At 17.3% G+C, this 16,294-nt stretch overlaps 1 protein-coding gene across 3 annotated transcripts in view; it reads left to right on the forward strand.

Annotated features, from left to right (window-relative positions):
* Positions 1-16,294, forward strand: part of LOC108001962 (ran-binding protein 9) — a 35,569-nt gene that overhangs the window by 8,231 nt on the left and 11,044 nt on the right. For all 3 annotated transcript variants that reach the window (XR_009831218.1, XR_009831219.1, XM_062079770.1), the window contains exons 2-5: positions 6,369-6,724; positions 7,036-7,223; positions 14,922-15,034; positions 15,383-15,811. Coding sequence is in view for 1 of the 3 variants with exons in the window: in XM_062079770.1 (XP_061935754.1) it covers positions 6,369-6,724; positions 7,036-7,223; positions 14,922-15,034; positions 15,383-15,811 (1,086 nt within the window). In the remaining 2 variants the exon portion in view is untranslated. The remainder of the gene's footprint in view (positions 1-6,368; positions 6,725-7,035; positions 7,224-14,921; positions 15,035-15,382; positions 15,812-16,294) is intronic.

Below are 16,294 nucleotides of genomic sequence, written 5' to 3' on the forward strand. Positions count from 1 at the left end.
TTAAAAATTAATTTTTCAAAAAATTGAATTTGAAAATTTACCTTTTATATATTACTACTTCTTGATTGTGAATATTCAATTTTGATTTTCTGAAAAATAAAAACATAAATCATCAAATTTTATTTTATATTTTTCGTTTATTTTTACATATACAGTAATCGTCTATTATTTATTTGTATCCAATTGGAAAATAACTAATTTCATTTGTATTTGAAAAATTTTAAAACTTAATTTATTTAAAAAAAAAGCTTTAAACGAAAAAATATTCTTTTTTTTTTTATTTATTTTTAAAATAGAAATATAAAATCATCAGTCGCTTGTATCATGATTTCGGAAACACATTGTATGTAATTTTTTTATTGCCTATATTATATATTATTATGTTATATCTTGTATTATTATACAATGTACATAATTTAATTATAATTTATTATATTATTGTATTTATTGTAATTTATATTTTCTTATTTAAAAATTAATGATAAAATTTAAATTATTTTTTCTTTTTTTTTAACTTTTTTATATATTAAATAAATTGCTATTTAAATATGGAATTAATTTAATTTTTCATGCGTATATTTAAATAGTAATGAGAAATGATATTATATTCTTTTGTTTAAAATGTAATTTACTTATTAATGCTTTATTTGAAAATATAAAATTTAATAAATATAAAATAGTTTTTTTAAAATTATAATTCATTTTTTCCGTAACAATATTATTATATATTATATACAAAATTATATATTTTTATAAAAATTATGTCAAATTTATTTTATTATTTACTCTTAATTACTCTTTTATTTATCATTATAAAAAAACATTTTCAGAAGAAATTATTATAGAAGAGAAATTAAGTTGAAAGTTATATTAAAATCATATTTACTAAAATTTTACTAATTGCAAATTGCGTATTGTGAAATTTTCTTTTCGAATCATTTCAAAATTATACTGATATAATTAGATGTGTCTTAGATATTAGTTTTCTAATATATAAATAAATAATTTAAATATATATGAACAAATTATTTAAAAAAAATACTGTCAAATGTTGTAAAAGTAGATATGATTTTCATTTTAAAAAAAAAAACAATAACTTTCTCTGGAAATACTTTTTTATGACAAATAAAAAAATAATTAAAAATAGCAGAGTTAGGATGGAATTAAGATAGACATATATAAATATATTAATATTTTTGTGAAACAACTTTTAATTATACAAGCTAAAACATATACATGCAAAATGCAAAATGCAAAAGTCTGTTATTTATTAAATTATGAAAAATTAAAATTTTATGAGACAAAGATAGACTGAATTCTTTATTATCGTTTTTCTATAATATATAATTTTAAATTTCTACATATAATTATTTTTGCAAGTAAATACAATAGTAATATAAAAAAAAAGTTGTATCGAAAAACATATCAATATTATGAAAATTGAGGTATTGTTGAAGAGTTTTTGAATTAATGTTACAATTAAATTTTTATATGGAATTCTATATTTTTTATTTTATATGTTTATAATGTTCTTGTCTAATATTAAGACTTATTCAAAAAACTTTTTAGGTATGTCTTTTTCATAAGCTAAATATTTTTCATAAGTATTTTTCATTGCTAAGTTATTAATTTTTATAATAGTATTAATGAAAAGATTAATCATCTATTGTAATGTAATTTTGAAATATGATTATATTTTGATCAATATGGAATTATGAGAAAAATAAAAAATATATGGCTCCAACAAGATGTACTTTAATATTAGTAATAGGAAACTAATGAGAGAAAATTTTCAAAATAAATCAATTAAAATTAATTGAAATAATGAGCATGATAAGATTGTTCAATTATTTGCTATGTATTTCTTTTTATAAAAAAATAAAAAGTATTCCAATTAAAAGTATAATGGAATTATGCCAATGTATAAATAATATATATATAAATAATATACAATATACAGAATAATATTTAAAAAAACAATATCAATATATTAATAGAAATGTATAAAAATGTATTCTTAATGATGAAAAATATGTTGAAAAATAATCATACTTAGATTATACTATTTTACTTACAAAAATAGGATTCTTTAGAGTTTCCTTAGAGTTATATATGAAATTCGACTAAACAATTTCCAGGTATACATTGGATAATATTAATAGTTAAAAATAGTTAAAAAGTTAATATTAATAGTTGTACATAAAATTTGAAAATTAATAATTCAATAACGATTTATGAAAAATACATATAGTATTCTTGAATAGAATTTAACATTAGTTACAAGAATATATAATAAAAAAAATTGTTTTTAAAAATTTAATATTATAAAATATTATTATTTTCTCATAGAATCTAAAATATGATTTTAAAAAGTTAATATTAATAATTGTACATAAAATTTGAAAATTAATAATTCAATAACGATTTATGAAAAATATATATAATATTCTTGAATAGAATTTAACATTAGTTACAAGAATATATAATAAAAAAAATTGTTTTCAAAAATTTAATATTGTAAAATATTATTATTTTCTCATAGAATCTAAAATATGATTTTTATAGAGCTTTCTACTATTATTAATTGAAGGTCAAATAATTAATATATTCCCTTTGATTATACAATTTTCATTTGAAACATTTTTTTTTATTTCCAATAGCTTCAAAATTAATTCGTCTTGATTCATGTTGCAAATTTAAATTATTATACATACTATTATTCTTGAATGAGATGAAAATAAAGCAAAATGAAAAGCACGAAACTTGAAATAGTTATAAATAAAGATTAATATTTCTTTTAAAAGAATAGAATGATAGAAGAATAGAAAGAACAGAATAATATTTTAGATATTTTATATATGTTATTTTATTCTGTCATTAAATGATTTCTAATGAAAAATTTATTGTTTCCTATTTTCACAGATATTTGTTTTTCTTATTTTACAAAAAAATAGGAATAATATTTTTTTAATCCAGATGATTGTTTATAAAACAATACTGTATAGAATAAATTTCATAGTATGATGATTTTAAATAATTTTTAAATTATTTGTTGTACAAAAAAATGTTCCAAACATGATTTTTTATATTGTTCTAATATTTGTTTATTTTGTTCTTGCTTAATTTTTTTTATTGAAATAAAAATTATTTTTAATTTTTTAGAAAATGCTTAATTTTTTTAGAGTACTTAATATTTTTTTTTAATTTGAATACAGCATCAAATTTAATGTAAAAAAAATATTATGGTAAAATTAATATTGACTGAAATATTCTTAAATTACTAATATTATATTAGAAACTATGCATCGTTACATCGGTTTATAACATAATATAACATTGTGTTTATAAACACTATTTTTATTATATGATAAGCATGTTATCATGACATTCAATATTTATAAATATATTATAAATTTAATTATATAAAAATTTAATGAAAATGAAATTGTGGAAAATGTGTCTATAATCTCTTAATCTTTCGTTATAATAATAATGAAAAATATGATATAATAATAGTTTATAGTGCAATATAATTTATATGAAAATATTTCGAGTTAAGATATTATATGTATTATATTAAATTAAATACTTAAAGCCATTATCATTTATTTTTTTAAAATTATAAAATATATAATAAAAAATATTATTCCTTCGATATACAAAAATATAGATGCAATAAAATAATAAAAAACAAAAAATATTTATTTTTTCTTATTTTAGCATCTGTTATTCATAATCCATATATTAATACATATAATATGAACATAATAGTGATATGTTTTCTTCATTTTTACAAATTTTATGAATAAAATTTTAAGAATCATATAATTTTATGAATAGTTTTTGCAACAAATTCAAAATACAAATGGTATATTTCTATAAATTGATGAAATAATATTTATAAATTATAAGTAAAAATAAATCTAAAAATAAACTGTAAGAAAAATTAAATTTAAAAATTATACATTAGAATTGGATAAAAAAGAATTCTCACTGATTTTATCGATAAATCGATCATCAACATCAATTTGATACATAAATGATTAATAATAGATTATAATAATAGATCTGGACCATATTTCATTAATGGATCACTAACGAATATATTTTAGTTTTCTATCAAAAAATTATATTACAAGGTTTAGTACGATTTCAAATACACTTAAAAAAATTATAAATTTTTTAAAATTAGCTGTTTTATAATGCTCGACAATTACGAAAGTATTAAACAGAATATTTTTAAACCGTTGGTTCAGATATGATAATAATATTGGATAATTTACTTGTCAAATTTAACACTTCGATAATGTTTCCTTTAGGTAACATTAAAAAATTAAGTTTATTGTTAATTATCTACGACACTCGAAGATCCGAGAACAATATTATCAGAACATATTCGCAATAATTACTTGAAAAAGTTTTTCATAATTCGAATAAATAATGCATTAATTATAATAAATAACAATTTGAATATTGCTTGAAATAAAATTTATTTTAAAAATATCTCAATAAATGAATTTTAAATCATACATCATAAATATTTTTTTATATTTAGTTTGATGCTTTATTCAAATTTTAGAATTTAAGAAGAAATATTGCGTATTTTATTTCAAAAATCCAACATGATTTTCATCTTAATAAAAAAGAACAAAGCAAAGCGATTAGAATAATGTACGTCCTTTTTGAAATTTGTGTTTGAAGTATTTTTTTTGATATGAGATATAATTTAAAAATTATTTGGAATTATTATATTATGTATATATACATATAGAATATTAATATATATGGAATATTTATATTATGAAAGGTCAATTTTAAAACTCAAATACAAAATATTGATATATTAACAAATGTCAATAAATATTGATTAAGATTTATTTATTAAATTATAAATTTAAATTTACATTAAATAAAATAAAATGGGAATAGACTACAATAGTGTAATATAGTGTAGTGGAAACAAAGCGATCTCATTCTCTTTCTAATCTCATTTCATTTAAACTTTGCAAATTTAAATTGATTAACTAATTGATTAATAATTGATTAATAAATAAACCTTAATAAATAATCACTCTTTTATAACAATTTTCAATTTGTTTGTTTTGGCTTCTAGAATTGATAAGGGAATTAATACTCTGTATATGTATCTATATAAGATACAGTAAAAAATATACTTGCTTATGAATAACATTGTTTAAAATAATTTTGATACAATTAAATGAATAAATTTGTTTGTTTTGGCATAAATAGTTGTTTCATTTATTCTTTCGTGGAAGATTGAAAAAATAACCTTAATAATAAAAAAACTTCTATTTCAAATTTTACTTTTATGTTAAAATTAATCAAATACATATTTATTTTAAAAAGAATAATACGATTTTTGAATGCAATATTATATTTATAAGAAAATTATACATAGTTTTTTTTTACGATAAATATTTAGCATATAAAAAATACCATATAAAAAATATAAAATATAAAATTACCATATAAAAAATATAAAATATAAAATTACCATATAAAAAATATCATTCAAAAGAAAATCATATAAAATATAGAAACAAATATAACTATATTTTACATTTATATTTATATTATTTTATTACAATTACAATATATACAATATATTTAAAAAAAATAGATTAATTAAAAAACATCAATATAATAAACATCAGTATAATATCCATAAATTTTATATTGATTATAAAAATCAAAATATAAAATTTCTTATACAAAAATATCACCATACTTATACTTTACAAATATCTCGATTGAAACTTGTTTAGTAAATTATAAGCAATTAATAAATTTAATAAATTTTAATAAATTTATTTTCGCGATTGAAAATACTGTGCGACAGCAAATAAAATGGATGCAAAATGGAATCTTACTCTATTTTTATCTTATTTCATTTATCATAAACTTAAATTGCTTGTAATTTTAAAAAAAGCCTTATTATTAATAAATATTTTTGTGTATTAATATTTCTGTTTGATGAATTTTCTAGAATTAAACCTCTAAAAATGTCTTATGAATATATTGATATTCTATATATATAAAAAAATAGAAATTTATATTATTATGTATTATTTATTTATTTAGAGTTTCTCTTATATATATATGTTTAATAATTAATATAATTTGTAATTTGTTTCATTATATGTAGAATTTCATTAACAAATTATCCTAAATTTTACTTTTTTAAATCTATTCTTATATTATTATTATTATTTATATTTTCTATTTTTTGTTATAAGATTTTTTAAAATTATTTTTATCACATTAATTAATCACGTAAAATTCATAAATAATATATATATATATATATATATATATATATACATATATACATATATATATTATTTTAGGTTATGGAAAAACTCACAAGGATGCAGCAAGCGTACGTACAACGCATTGTATACCAGCTGCTTGTGGTCTTTATTATTTCGAAGTGAAGATCGTTAGTAAAGGCAGAGATGGTTATATGGGAATTGGTCTATCTGCTCACGGAGTAAACGTGAACAGATTGCCAGGCTGGGACAAACATTCGTACGGATACCACGGTGACGATGGACACAGTTTCTGTTCTTCTGGAACAGGTCAACCATATGGACCTACGTTCACTACAGGAGATGTAATTGGTTGTGGTGTAAATCTTGTAGATAATACTGCCTTCTACACGAAAAATGGACATCATCTTGGTATCGCATTCACTGATCTTCCGGTAAGTAATGGATCTCATTAAAAAATATATATATTGAAGAACGTTATAATATAATATATATTGATATAACGTTTTTAATATTTTTTATACATTTTATTTAGATGTAATCATAATGCATTATTGAGACATATTCTAATCTATTTTTTTTTATTTTTTATAAATTTTTTCTTTCTTGACAATATATATTAATACATTTTTTTTTCTTAAAAATTATTTACAAATTTTTAATTTTAATATATTTATATATTTGATATATTTATAAGAAAAATTTAAAAGAAAAATTTATTAACGATCAGTCATCACTTTATTAGCCAAATTTATATCCAACGGTGGGTCTTCAAACACCAGGAGAAGTAGTCGATGCAAACTTTGGACAAGAACCTTTTGTTTTTGACATTGACGATATGCTTAATGAACTCCGTGTCAAAACAAGATTGCAAATTATAAACTACCCTACACCAGATCACGGACAGGGTCAATGGCAAGCAGTTCTTCATAAGTAAGTTGAATTTTGTTTTCTTTATTTTTTTATCGTTAAAAAATTCTTCTAAATTATAACAATACAAATTAAGTGTCTTTATGAAATAAAAAACAATGGATATTGTTTTTTTTCCCGACTAATTTCATTTGAAATAGAAAAAAATATAAATATTTTTACATATTTTTACAATATATTTTTACAGAAAATATTATATTATATAATAATAATTTTGAAATTAATTAATATTAATTAAGATCTTTTATAGAGTTTAAGAAATAAACAAAGTAAAAAAAATATTGAAAAATTTTTATATGTTATAATCATTTTTAATCTTTTACAAAAAATAATCTTTTTAATCTCTGAAAAAATTAACTTTTATTTTTGTGATACTTTTAATAAAGAACCTGAATTATGTAAAAATCATTTAAAAATTATTGATAAAATTTAATTTTTTTATTCATATTAAATACATAATATACAATTTTTATTTAAATTTAATTTTTAATTTTTAAATTTGTTTTAGTTTTCATATAAATTTCAGTCATTTATTTACATAATCAATAAACAATAAAATTTACATAATCAATAAAATAAGATTTTTAAATATCTATTTGAAATTGTATTATTACTAATAATAAGTTCAATTAATTAATTATTTAATTATATATTAATAATAGTATTATATTAGTAATATTATAGTAATTATATTAGTAATTTATTATATCAATAATACTAATATCAATTATATTGTATAATTATTTATGCAAACGAATTCATTTTTTACCTTCGAAATTGATTGAATTCGAATTTACAATTTTGTGCATTAATAAAAAATTGAAAAAACTTTGTCTCAATTTAATATTCATAGCAAATAAGTAATATGTAGTGCATATATTAAAAATAGAAATGAAATATTTTTTGAATAAATTAGAAATATAAAATATATTACAAATGCAATATAATATATTATATTTTGTATCATAAATACAATATAATATCACATATGGTGAGTTATGAATAATAGAAATGAAAATTATAAAGAAAATTATTTTGGATTGTTTGTCTTTCTTTTCTCTTCTTTTTTATTTTTAGAAATTTGTTTATAGTTAAAAAAGCTTTTTTTTAAAAATATTATTTTTTTTTATCAATACATTTCTCAATATAATCGTTTCATAATTTAATTTAACAGTCTGTAAGCAAGTAATTTTCAATATAAAAAATGTATCTCTTGAATTAAGCTAAAAGAATTTGATATTTGAATTTTTAATGAAATTGATATTTGAATTTTGTTATAAATTAATTTTAATCAGAAATGTTTATAGAGTGTTTGTTTCATATGAAAATGTTTAAATATTTCATAAATTATGCTTGATACAGAAAAATATTTTAGATAAATTTTAGATTTTGTATGATTTGAGACATAATACGAGACCGAAATAATACATTTGACTTCGCGTTAAATTTGGAAAATTTTATGAAGATTTAATTTTTAACATTTCATTTTTTAAATAAAAATTTCTATTTTTTATTTTTTTTATTATTTTTATTTTTAAGAATCTATATTTTTTATTAAATATTCTTGTAGCTCAAATTATTTTCAAATAATCAATATTATTTATTTATTTATTTTGCGCAAACCAATATTAAGATTTAAGATATTAAGTTAAATTTGATGAGCTATTTACGTTAGTATTATTCGTTATATACTGCATGATGTTATTGTTTATTTTGATTTTTGATTTTTCTGCGTAATTTATTTTTTTCGTATGTATTTTTTCTTTGTGAATAATAAAGTTTTGATTTAATTGGATAACGTACAATTTTTTAGATTTCGTGCAATTTTTCACAATAAGTTAGATAACAAAACTAATTATTTATTGTATTGAAAGCCATTTTTTAATAAATAATTGATATTAAGTCTAAATTATTTCTTATACTGATTCTACGTTGAAATTTAGGAACTGAAATAATATAATATATAAACGTTTAAATTGTAACATTATAATGTCAATACATTAAATAAATAAAAAATAAATTATGCAGAAAAATCGTTATATGAAACAATAACATACGTATAATATATATAACAATACATTGAATACAGTACATTGAATACTAATATTTATAATTTATAGAATTTTTTTTTATTAATTTATGCAAAATATACATATGAATATTATTATTAATTAAAAACCGATTTGATGTTAGTTAATATATAAAAATATTTAATGAAAAATATTTAGTTTAAATTATGATGATTTTTACATCGTTTTTTAAGATTATCAAATATATTGTCAGGATTAAATTTCTTAATATTATATATTTTTTCATGTTATGTTATAATAGTTTTCAAAATATATTTCTCAATAAATTCATTATATATTCGAATGTTATTTTTGTGTTTCACAATATTATTCTATAAAAAGTATGGAAATCATTCAATAACATGAAAAATTCTTTAATTCAGTAATTCAAAAAATTATAAAATTTTGAGAATATGTATAATGTATATAATTATTTAATACAAAATATATTTTTCTATTTAATTATAATAATTTATTTATTATATTAAAAATAAACTTTACAAATTCTTAAAAAAAGCCTTAAAAAAATATTTTATTTTATTTGCAAAATATAAAAAATAAAGAAATTTTAAAGCAAATATTATTTATTTTAATTAGATTTATCAAATAATAAAATTATTTTAGAATTAATAAGATTTATAAATTATATAAATTATAATTATAAGTGAACTAATAATAATTTTTTTTAAAATATATTCTTTAAGGAAAATCTTTGTTAGTTTGAATAGTTTTAATATAGTGTTATTCATTTTTTAATACAAATAATAAATATTCATTTTATTAAGTAAATTATGTATTAAGTATTCGATTATAATCTCATTTAACTATTTCTCGACAATTGAAAAATTTTTTCATTCTATTATATGATAAATTTTTATATTCTCTATATAATAAAATATAATATTAGATAGTTAATAAGTTTTCAGTTTTCTAAATGCTTTATAAATTATTTATTGAAATGAATAATTTAGTTAACATATTTTCTTTTTCATTTCATAAATTTGTTCTGTGATTTTGTTTGTACAATTTTATATATTTTGAATATTTTCAATTAAATTGTCAATTTGTTATTAATTGAACTATTACCTTAAATATATAATGTATCCAATTAGATAATTTAAAAATGGCTAAAATATTTTAGCTTTACAAAAGAAAAAATAAGAATAATATTTTTTTCATAATATAATATCACATTATGTATGACAAAAATTATATGATATTATGTGAAATTGATTGAGAAATTTATTACAATCATATTTTCTAAATTATTCTTTTAAATTATTATTTATTTATTTTATTATTATTATATTTTATATATATATAATACTAATATAAAAAATATATACTATAAAAAATGATTATATTTTTTCATAATATGTACAAATGTTATTTATTTTCCTTACAAATTTTTCTTTAATATATAATAATAAATAAAATATATTATAATAAAAAAAAACTGAATTTATGATATGACTTAATATTGAGTTTAATATTGAATTAAAATATAAGTTAATATTAAAAAAAATATTATACTGTTTCATAACTATTTAAACGTTACGCTGATTATTTTATTGTATTTTATTGTATAAATAAAAAATTTATTTTACATAAAAGAATTTTAATAATAAGAAACATTTTTGCTTATAATTACTTTATATAATTGTATTATTTTTGCACTTAATTTTTTTTCTAATTGTTTAAACTTCATTCATAAATTGCTTATTAAATTTAACAAATTTCTCCAATTAGAAAAAGATAGAATATAGATAAATAAAAATATAATAAAAATTCAAACATTTAGCATATATATTTATATCATAAATTATATTAATTATTTATAAATTATAATTCATGAAGATTAGATGATTGCTAACTGAATATTAATTTAAATTTCTCATAGACTTGTTCATCAATTAAACTAGCAGGAGGTAAAGTAGATATAAAATTTCTAAATAATAAAATTATATAAGAAAACATTAGATTACAGTTTAATAATTGCAAAATCTTAAAAAAAATACCTAAGAAAGCTATAATAAAGACAATCTAAATGTACACAGTTATCAAATTGCATATATTTTTATATGATGGAAATTTTTTATAATTATAATATTATAAGTCAGATATATTGTGTAGTATTTAATCAAATTATCACAAAATATTATCTATTAAATATTAAATCTTGATTACTTGTTGTTACAGAAGTTTCTTAATTATAACTAATTATGAATTTACATCATGCCTATTAGTTTTGGTTAGAAAAATTTCATTTAATAACAAATATATACTTGCACATGAAGCACTAGTTCATATATAATGAGTTTGAAAAAACATAAAATCTACTCTGTAATTTTTATGGATATTCAAATTTTCGATTGTATAATATTTTCTTGAAAAAATTTCAAATCATTTTGCTATAGAATAAATGTCATGAATTATATTTATTTAAATTATTTCAAACTATTTAAGCTATTTCAAAGTAAAATATAATGTAAGTAAAATATAAAATATAATGAAAGCTACTCTAATATATACAAACAAATATATCTGATATGATAATGTTGCAGGATTTATTTTATATTAATTATATATATATTTTATATATATATATTAATTATATATATATATATTTTATGTTTCATTTATTTTCCATAAGTATAAGATATTCAGATAATCATATAATGTTAATATTATAATCTTAACATATTCATGGAATATTTTCAGAGACTCAAAATAAATATAAAAATTAATATATATTATAAACAAAAATGTCAATTCAGGTTTATTTATTCAGGTATATAAGTTATAATTTAAATTTATGTTAAACGATTAAAATATATCTATCTTCGTTATACTATTGCATTATCTTGTTTTATCGCCTTGTTTTATCTAACACAAACTTAAATTGTTTATAATTTAATAAATAGGTTTTATTTTTTTTGTATTGAATTTTGTATTAAATTTTATTTGTTTTTTTAAAATCGATCTTTCAAAGAGATATTATATAATATATAAAATATTATATATATATATATTATTATATATTTAAGACTAGATTTATGGATATTGATTATATACCTTTTTTTTTATTGAAATCTTTTTGACGGATATATTAAAATTTTTTTTGTAAATTATTTATTTAAAATCTATAGATTTTTATTTACTTCAATATATTTTTTACATGTAAATCTTGGATGTACACTTCCACATAAAATACATAGATTAGATTAATGCAAATATATTTAGACAATGAATCGAAGCTAGTATTTTTTTCATTGTAATGGTCACTGTCCAATTCTTCAGCTAATTGAAAGAGAAAATTCTTTCAAAATATGTTTACTCCAGTGGTCTCTTTGTATCCAGACATTGATGGCTGCCAAATCTAAAAATAATTATAAAACACGTGAAGGAATCATCTACGAGATCCTGCCTTCATGGTATTTTCTTCATTATCAGCATCTTTATTTCACTTCCGCTTTCAGTATCTGAAATAATACGTATTCTTTTACTTTTACGATATGTATTGCGATAATTTTCATTCTCTATCAGAATCTTCAATTTCGTTGATATTGTCAAATTCTTCCTCGCTTTCGCATAATTCGTTTATATCAGAATTCAATTCTGATTGATCTTCATTTATGCTGGTTATTTTTTTTATTTTTCTTATTATTTTTTTTATTGTTTTTTTTATTAATTCTATATTTTTTGAAGATTTGCCTATAATAGCTTTAGTTATATAATACCTATATAATACCTTTATAATACCTTTAGCTAAATAGGCAAAATATAAAAAAAGATATAAAAAAATATATTTTTTTGGATAGGTTTTTTGAAAATACCTTGAAAAATTCACTTATGAAAATAAATTTTTGTTAAGCTTCCAAATAGCATTTATTTTTTTTTTTACAAAATACACTATTGAAATTATCTCTTACGTGGATTTATTTGTTTTATAAAATAATAAGATAGATTAGAAAAATCTTTTCTCTGCAAAATTCACCGTTGAAGGGATTATTTGTTATCATATCACAATTATAAACAATTTGTTTAATCATGTATTTTTGCTAAATAATCGTTATTTGCTTAGTTTTTAATAAATTTTTTTCTTATTCGTTGTTATTTTATTTTTGTTATTTCGTAATAATTGATCTATATAAATTAACCCATCAAATTGATAGATTTTCGTAAATATAAGTATACAACATCTAAAAATAATCAAATATAAATTTCAGAAAAAACGAGTAGAAATATATATTTGCTGCATTATAACATTAAAAATCAATATATAATAGAGATTATCTAAAGAGTAATATTTGCATGTTCAAAATTTTTAAACATAAAATCGAAAATCCATCAAATTATTTCCGTAAAACTAGTGATAATATATAATATGTTATATAATATATGTAATGTTTATATAATATATAATATATTCTATATATCCCAAACATTTGTTCAACATTTTGAGACCCTTTGTATATTAAACCTATATATATTCTATACATTTTTAAAATTTTATAATTTTTTTTGAATTCTGAATTAAAAGAAACTTCTTTTAAGTAAATTATAATTTTTTAAACTTTTTCATAAATTGTAATGTATTTCTCAGAAATGAAAAATAAATGCATTTATTACAGCTAAAATATAGATAAAATAAAAAATATTTTAATATTATCTATATATTTTTTTTTTATCTATAAAAAAATTATCTAACTTAGATTTATATTATATTTTGAACAAATAATATAATTGTATATCTAATATAATTTGGTATATTATTAATATATTTATTATAATTATTTTATTTTTAAAATAATATTATTTAGAAAAATATTCTAGATTTATATAATAATATAAATATGTTTATTCTTATTGTTGTCAAATTTTAATAAATTTATAATTGTTTGACATTATATAAATTATACATTTTTTAAATGATTTTCAAAGACTTTTATGAATTATGTTTTTCTGTAATATATTTAAATCTTCTTTAAGATTTTCAATTTTTAAACAGAAAATCTTTAAATTAAGTCATTATGTATACAATAATCGTGATGAAATATTATATTTTTCTCAACTATTAAATAGCATATTTTCATTTAGTTATAAAATTTATTATATTTTTTTATTATAAAAATTCTATTAACTAGCATATTTTTATTTTTATATAAAATTTCTTATTATAAATAAATATAAATATCTTTACATATGTATTGGTTCATAATAATTCAATATAATAAATCAATATCAACATTGTAATACGATTTTCAAATTTTAATATATAGACTTTCATATTTTAATGCTGTTATTGTTTGAGCAATTCATTTTTGTAAGTCCAATATTAAGTAATTCTATTAGAATAAATTTTATTTATTTTTGTTTAAATAAATAGCTAATTCAATTTTGTTACATTCTTTTTTATGTATGTATTGGATGAAAAATGTTTTAATAAATTATTTATGTTTTCAATTGAATTTTATAATCAGTTCTTTTAAAAAGAAAAATAATTCAAATAAAAATCTATACTATTTTGAATATATACAACAAAAAAAAATAAAAAAAAAATTTTTTATATGATAAGTTTTTATTGTTTCTTATATAATAAATTTTAGAAATTTTTCATTATTTTCTTCAGAATGGTGTCAACATATTTAGTCCATCACGGTTATTGTGCTACTGCCGAGGCATTTGCCAATAGTACTGGTCAAGGATTTGAAGAAGATCTTAATTCCATTAAAAATAGACAAAGTAAGTATATAATAATCATTTTCAATATTTTTTATTAATTTAATGTAATTAAAAAAATAATTGCATTGAATTAATGAATTGAATATTTTTTATTAAAACTATTTGATATAATAGATTTATTGTGATATAATAAATAAAATAGATATATTTAATATATTTTAAAAATTAATTATATTAAAATTTTATGATACAAAATGATTTAAAAAAATAAAAAAATTTTATTTTATTAAAAATTATCAAAATTATATATATATATATAATTTTGATAATTGTATATATTATATATTTTTATATATTATTATATATATATAATATTATATATAATATATATAATATCTTTTATTTCAGAAATTTTGAAATTGGTATTGGCAGGCAGAATGGGAGAAGCAATAGAGTTAACCAGTCGATTGTATCCAGGTCTTCTCGAACGAGATCCAAATCTTCTTTTTGCTCTTAAATGTCGACAATTTGTTGAAATGGTGAATGGTAGTGATTCTGAAATTACTCAAAATTCCAATATTAATCAAACTAGTGTTATACAATCTACGAAGGCTTATACGAAATCCTCAGTGAATAGCAACATTGAGGAAATGAATATGAACAACGCTATGAATGGTTCTACTGAACAACAATTAGTTAATGGACAAATTGAAAATGATGTAGATATGGAAGAAAATGTCATAAATGGCATGAAAAATAATACTGAAAATGGTTATCAAAATAACGATTTGAATACTAATGGATACAAATGTCAAAATGGAGAAGATGTCGACATGGGTGAGATATTATTATTTAGATTTTATTATTATTAATATATATTATTGAATTATTTTTTATTAATTGTGTTTATTAGAAAATTGTTAGAAGAAAATTGTAAATGGTTAGTAAATTGTTAGAAGAAATTAAGAAGTGATAATTCTTCGAGAAGTTGAGATAGATTAAAAACTCTATAATCTGAAATTTCACAAAATAATTTCTTTAAACAACGTATTTGTCATTCAAACGCGATATTTATTTCTTTTCTAATTTGAACACTTATTTTAAATTAAATTAATTTAATGATTCAAAGAGAAAAAAATTAAATAAAAAGATATTATTCTAAACATATAAAACATTTAAAGTTAATCAATGTTTTCATTTGTTTCATTAATAAATCAAAAAAATCTTTACAATATTTTATTTATCTTTCTATCTTGACAATTATAAGAATTTTTAAGAATATATATATCTAGAATATTGTTTGACAAATGATGATATAAA

This window comes from Apis cerana, linkage group LG9, assembly GCF_029169275.1.
Source record: "Apis cerana isolate GH-2021 linkage group LG9, AcerK_1.0, whole genome shotgun sequence".
NCBI lineage: Eukaryota > Metazoa > Arthropoda > Insecta > Hymenoptera > Apidae > Apis > Apis cerana.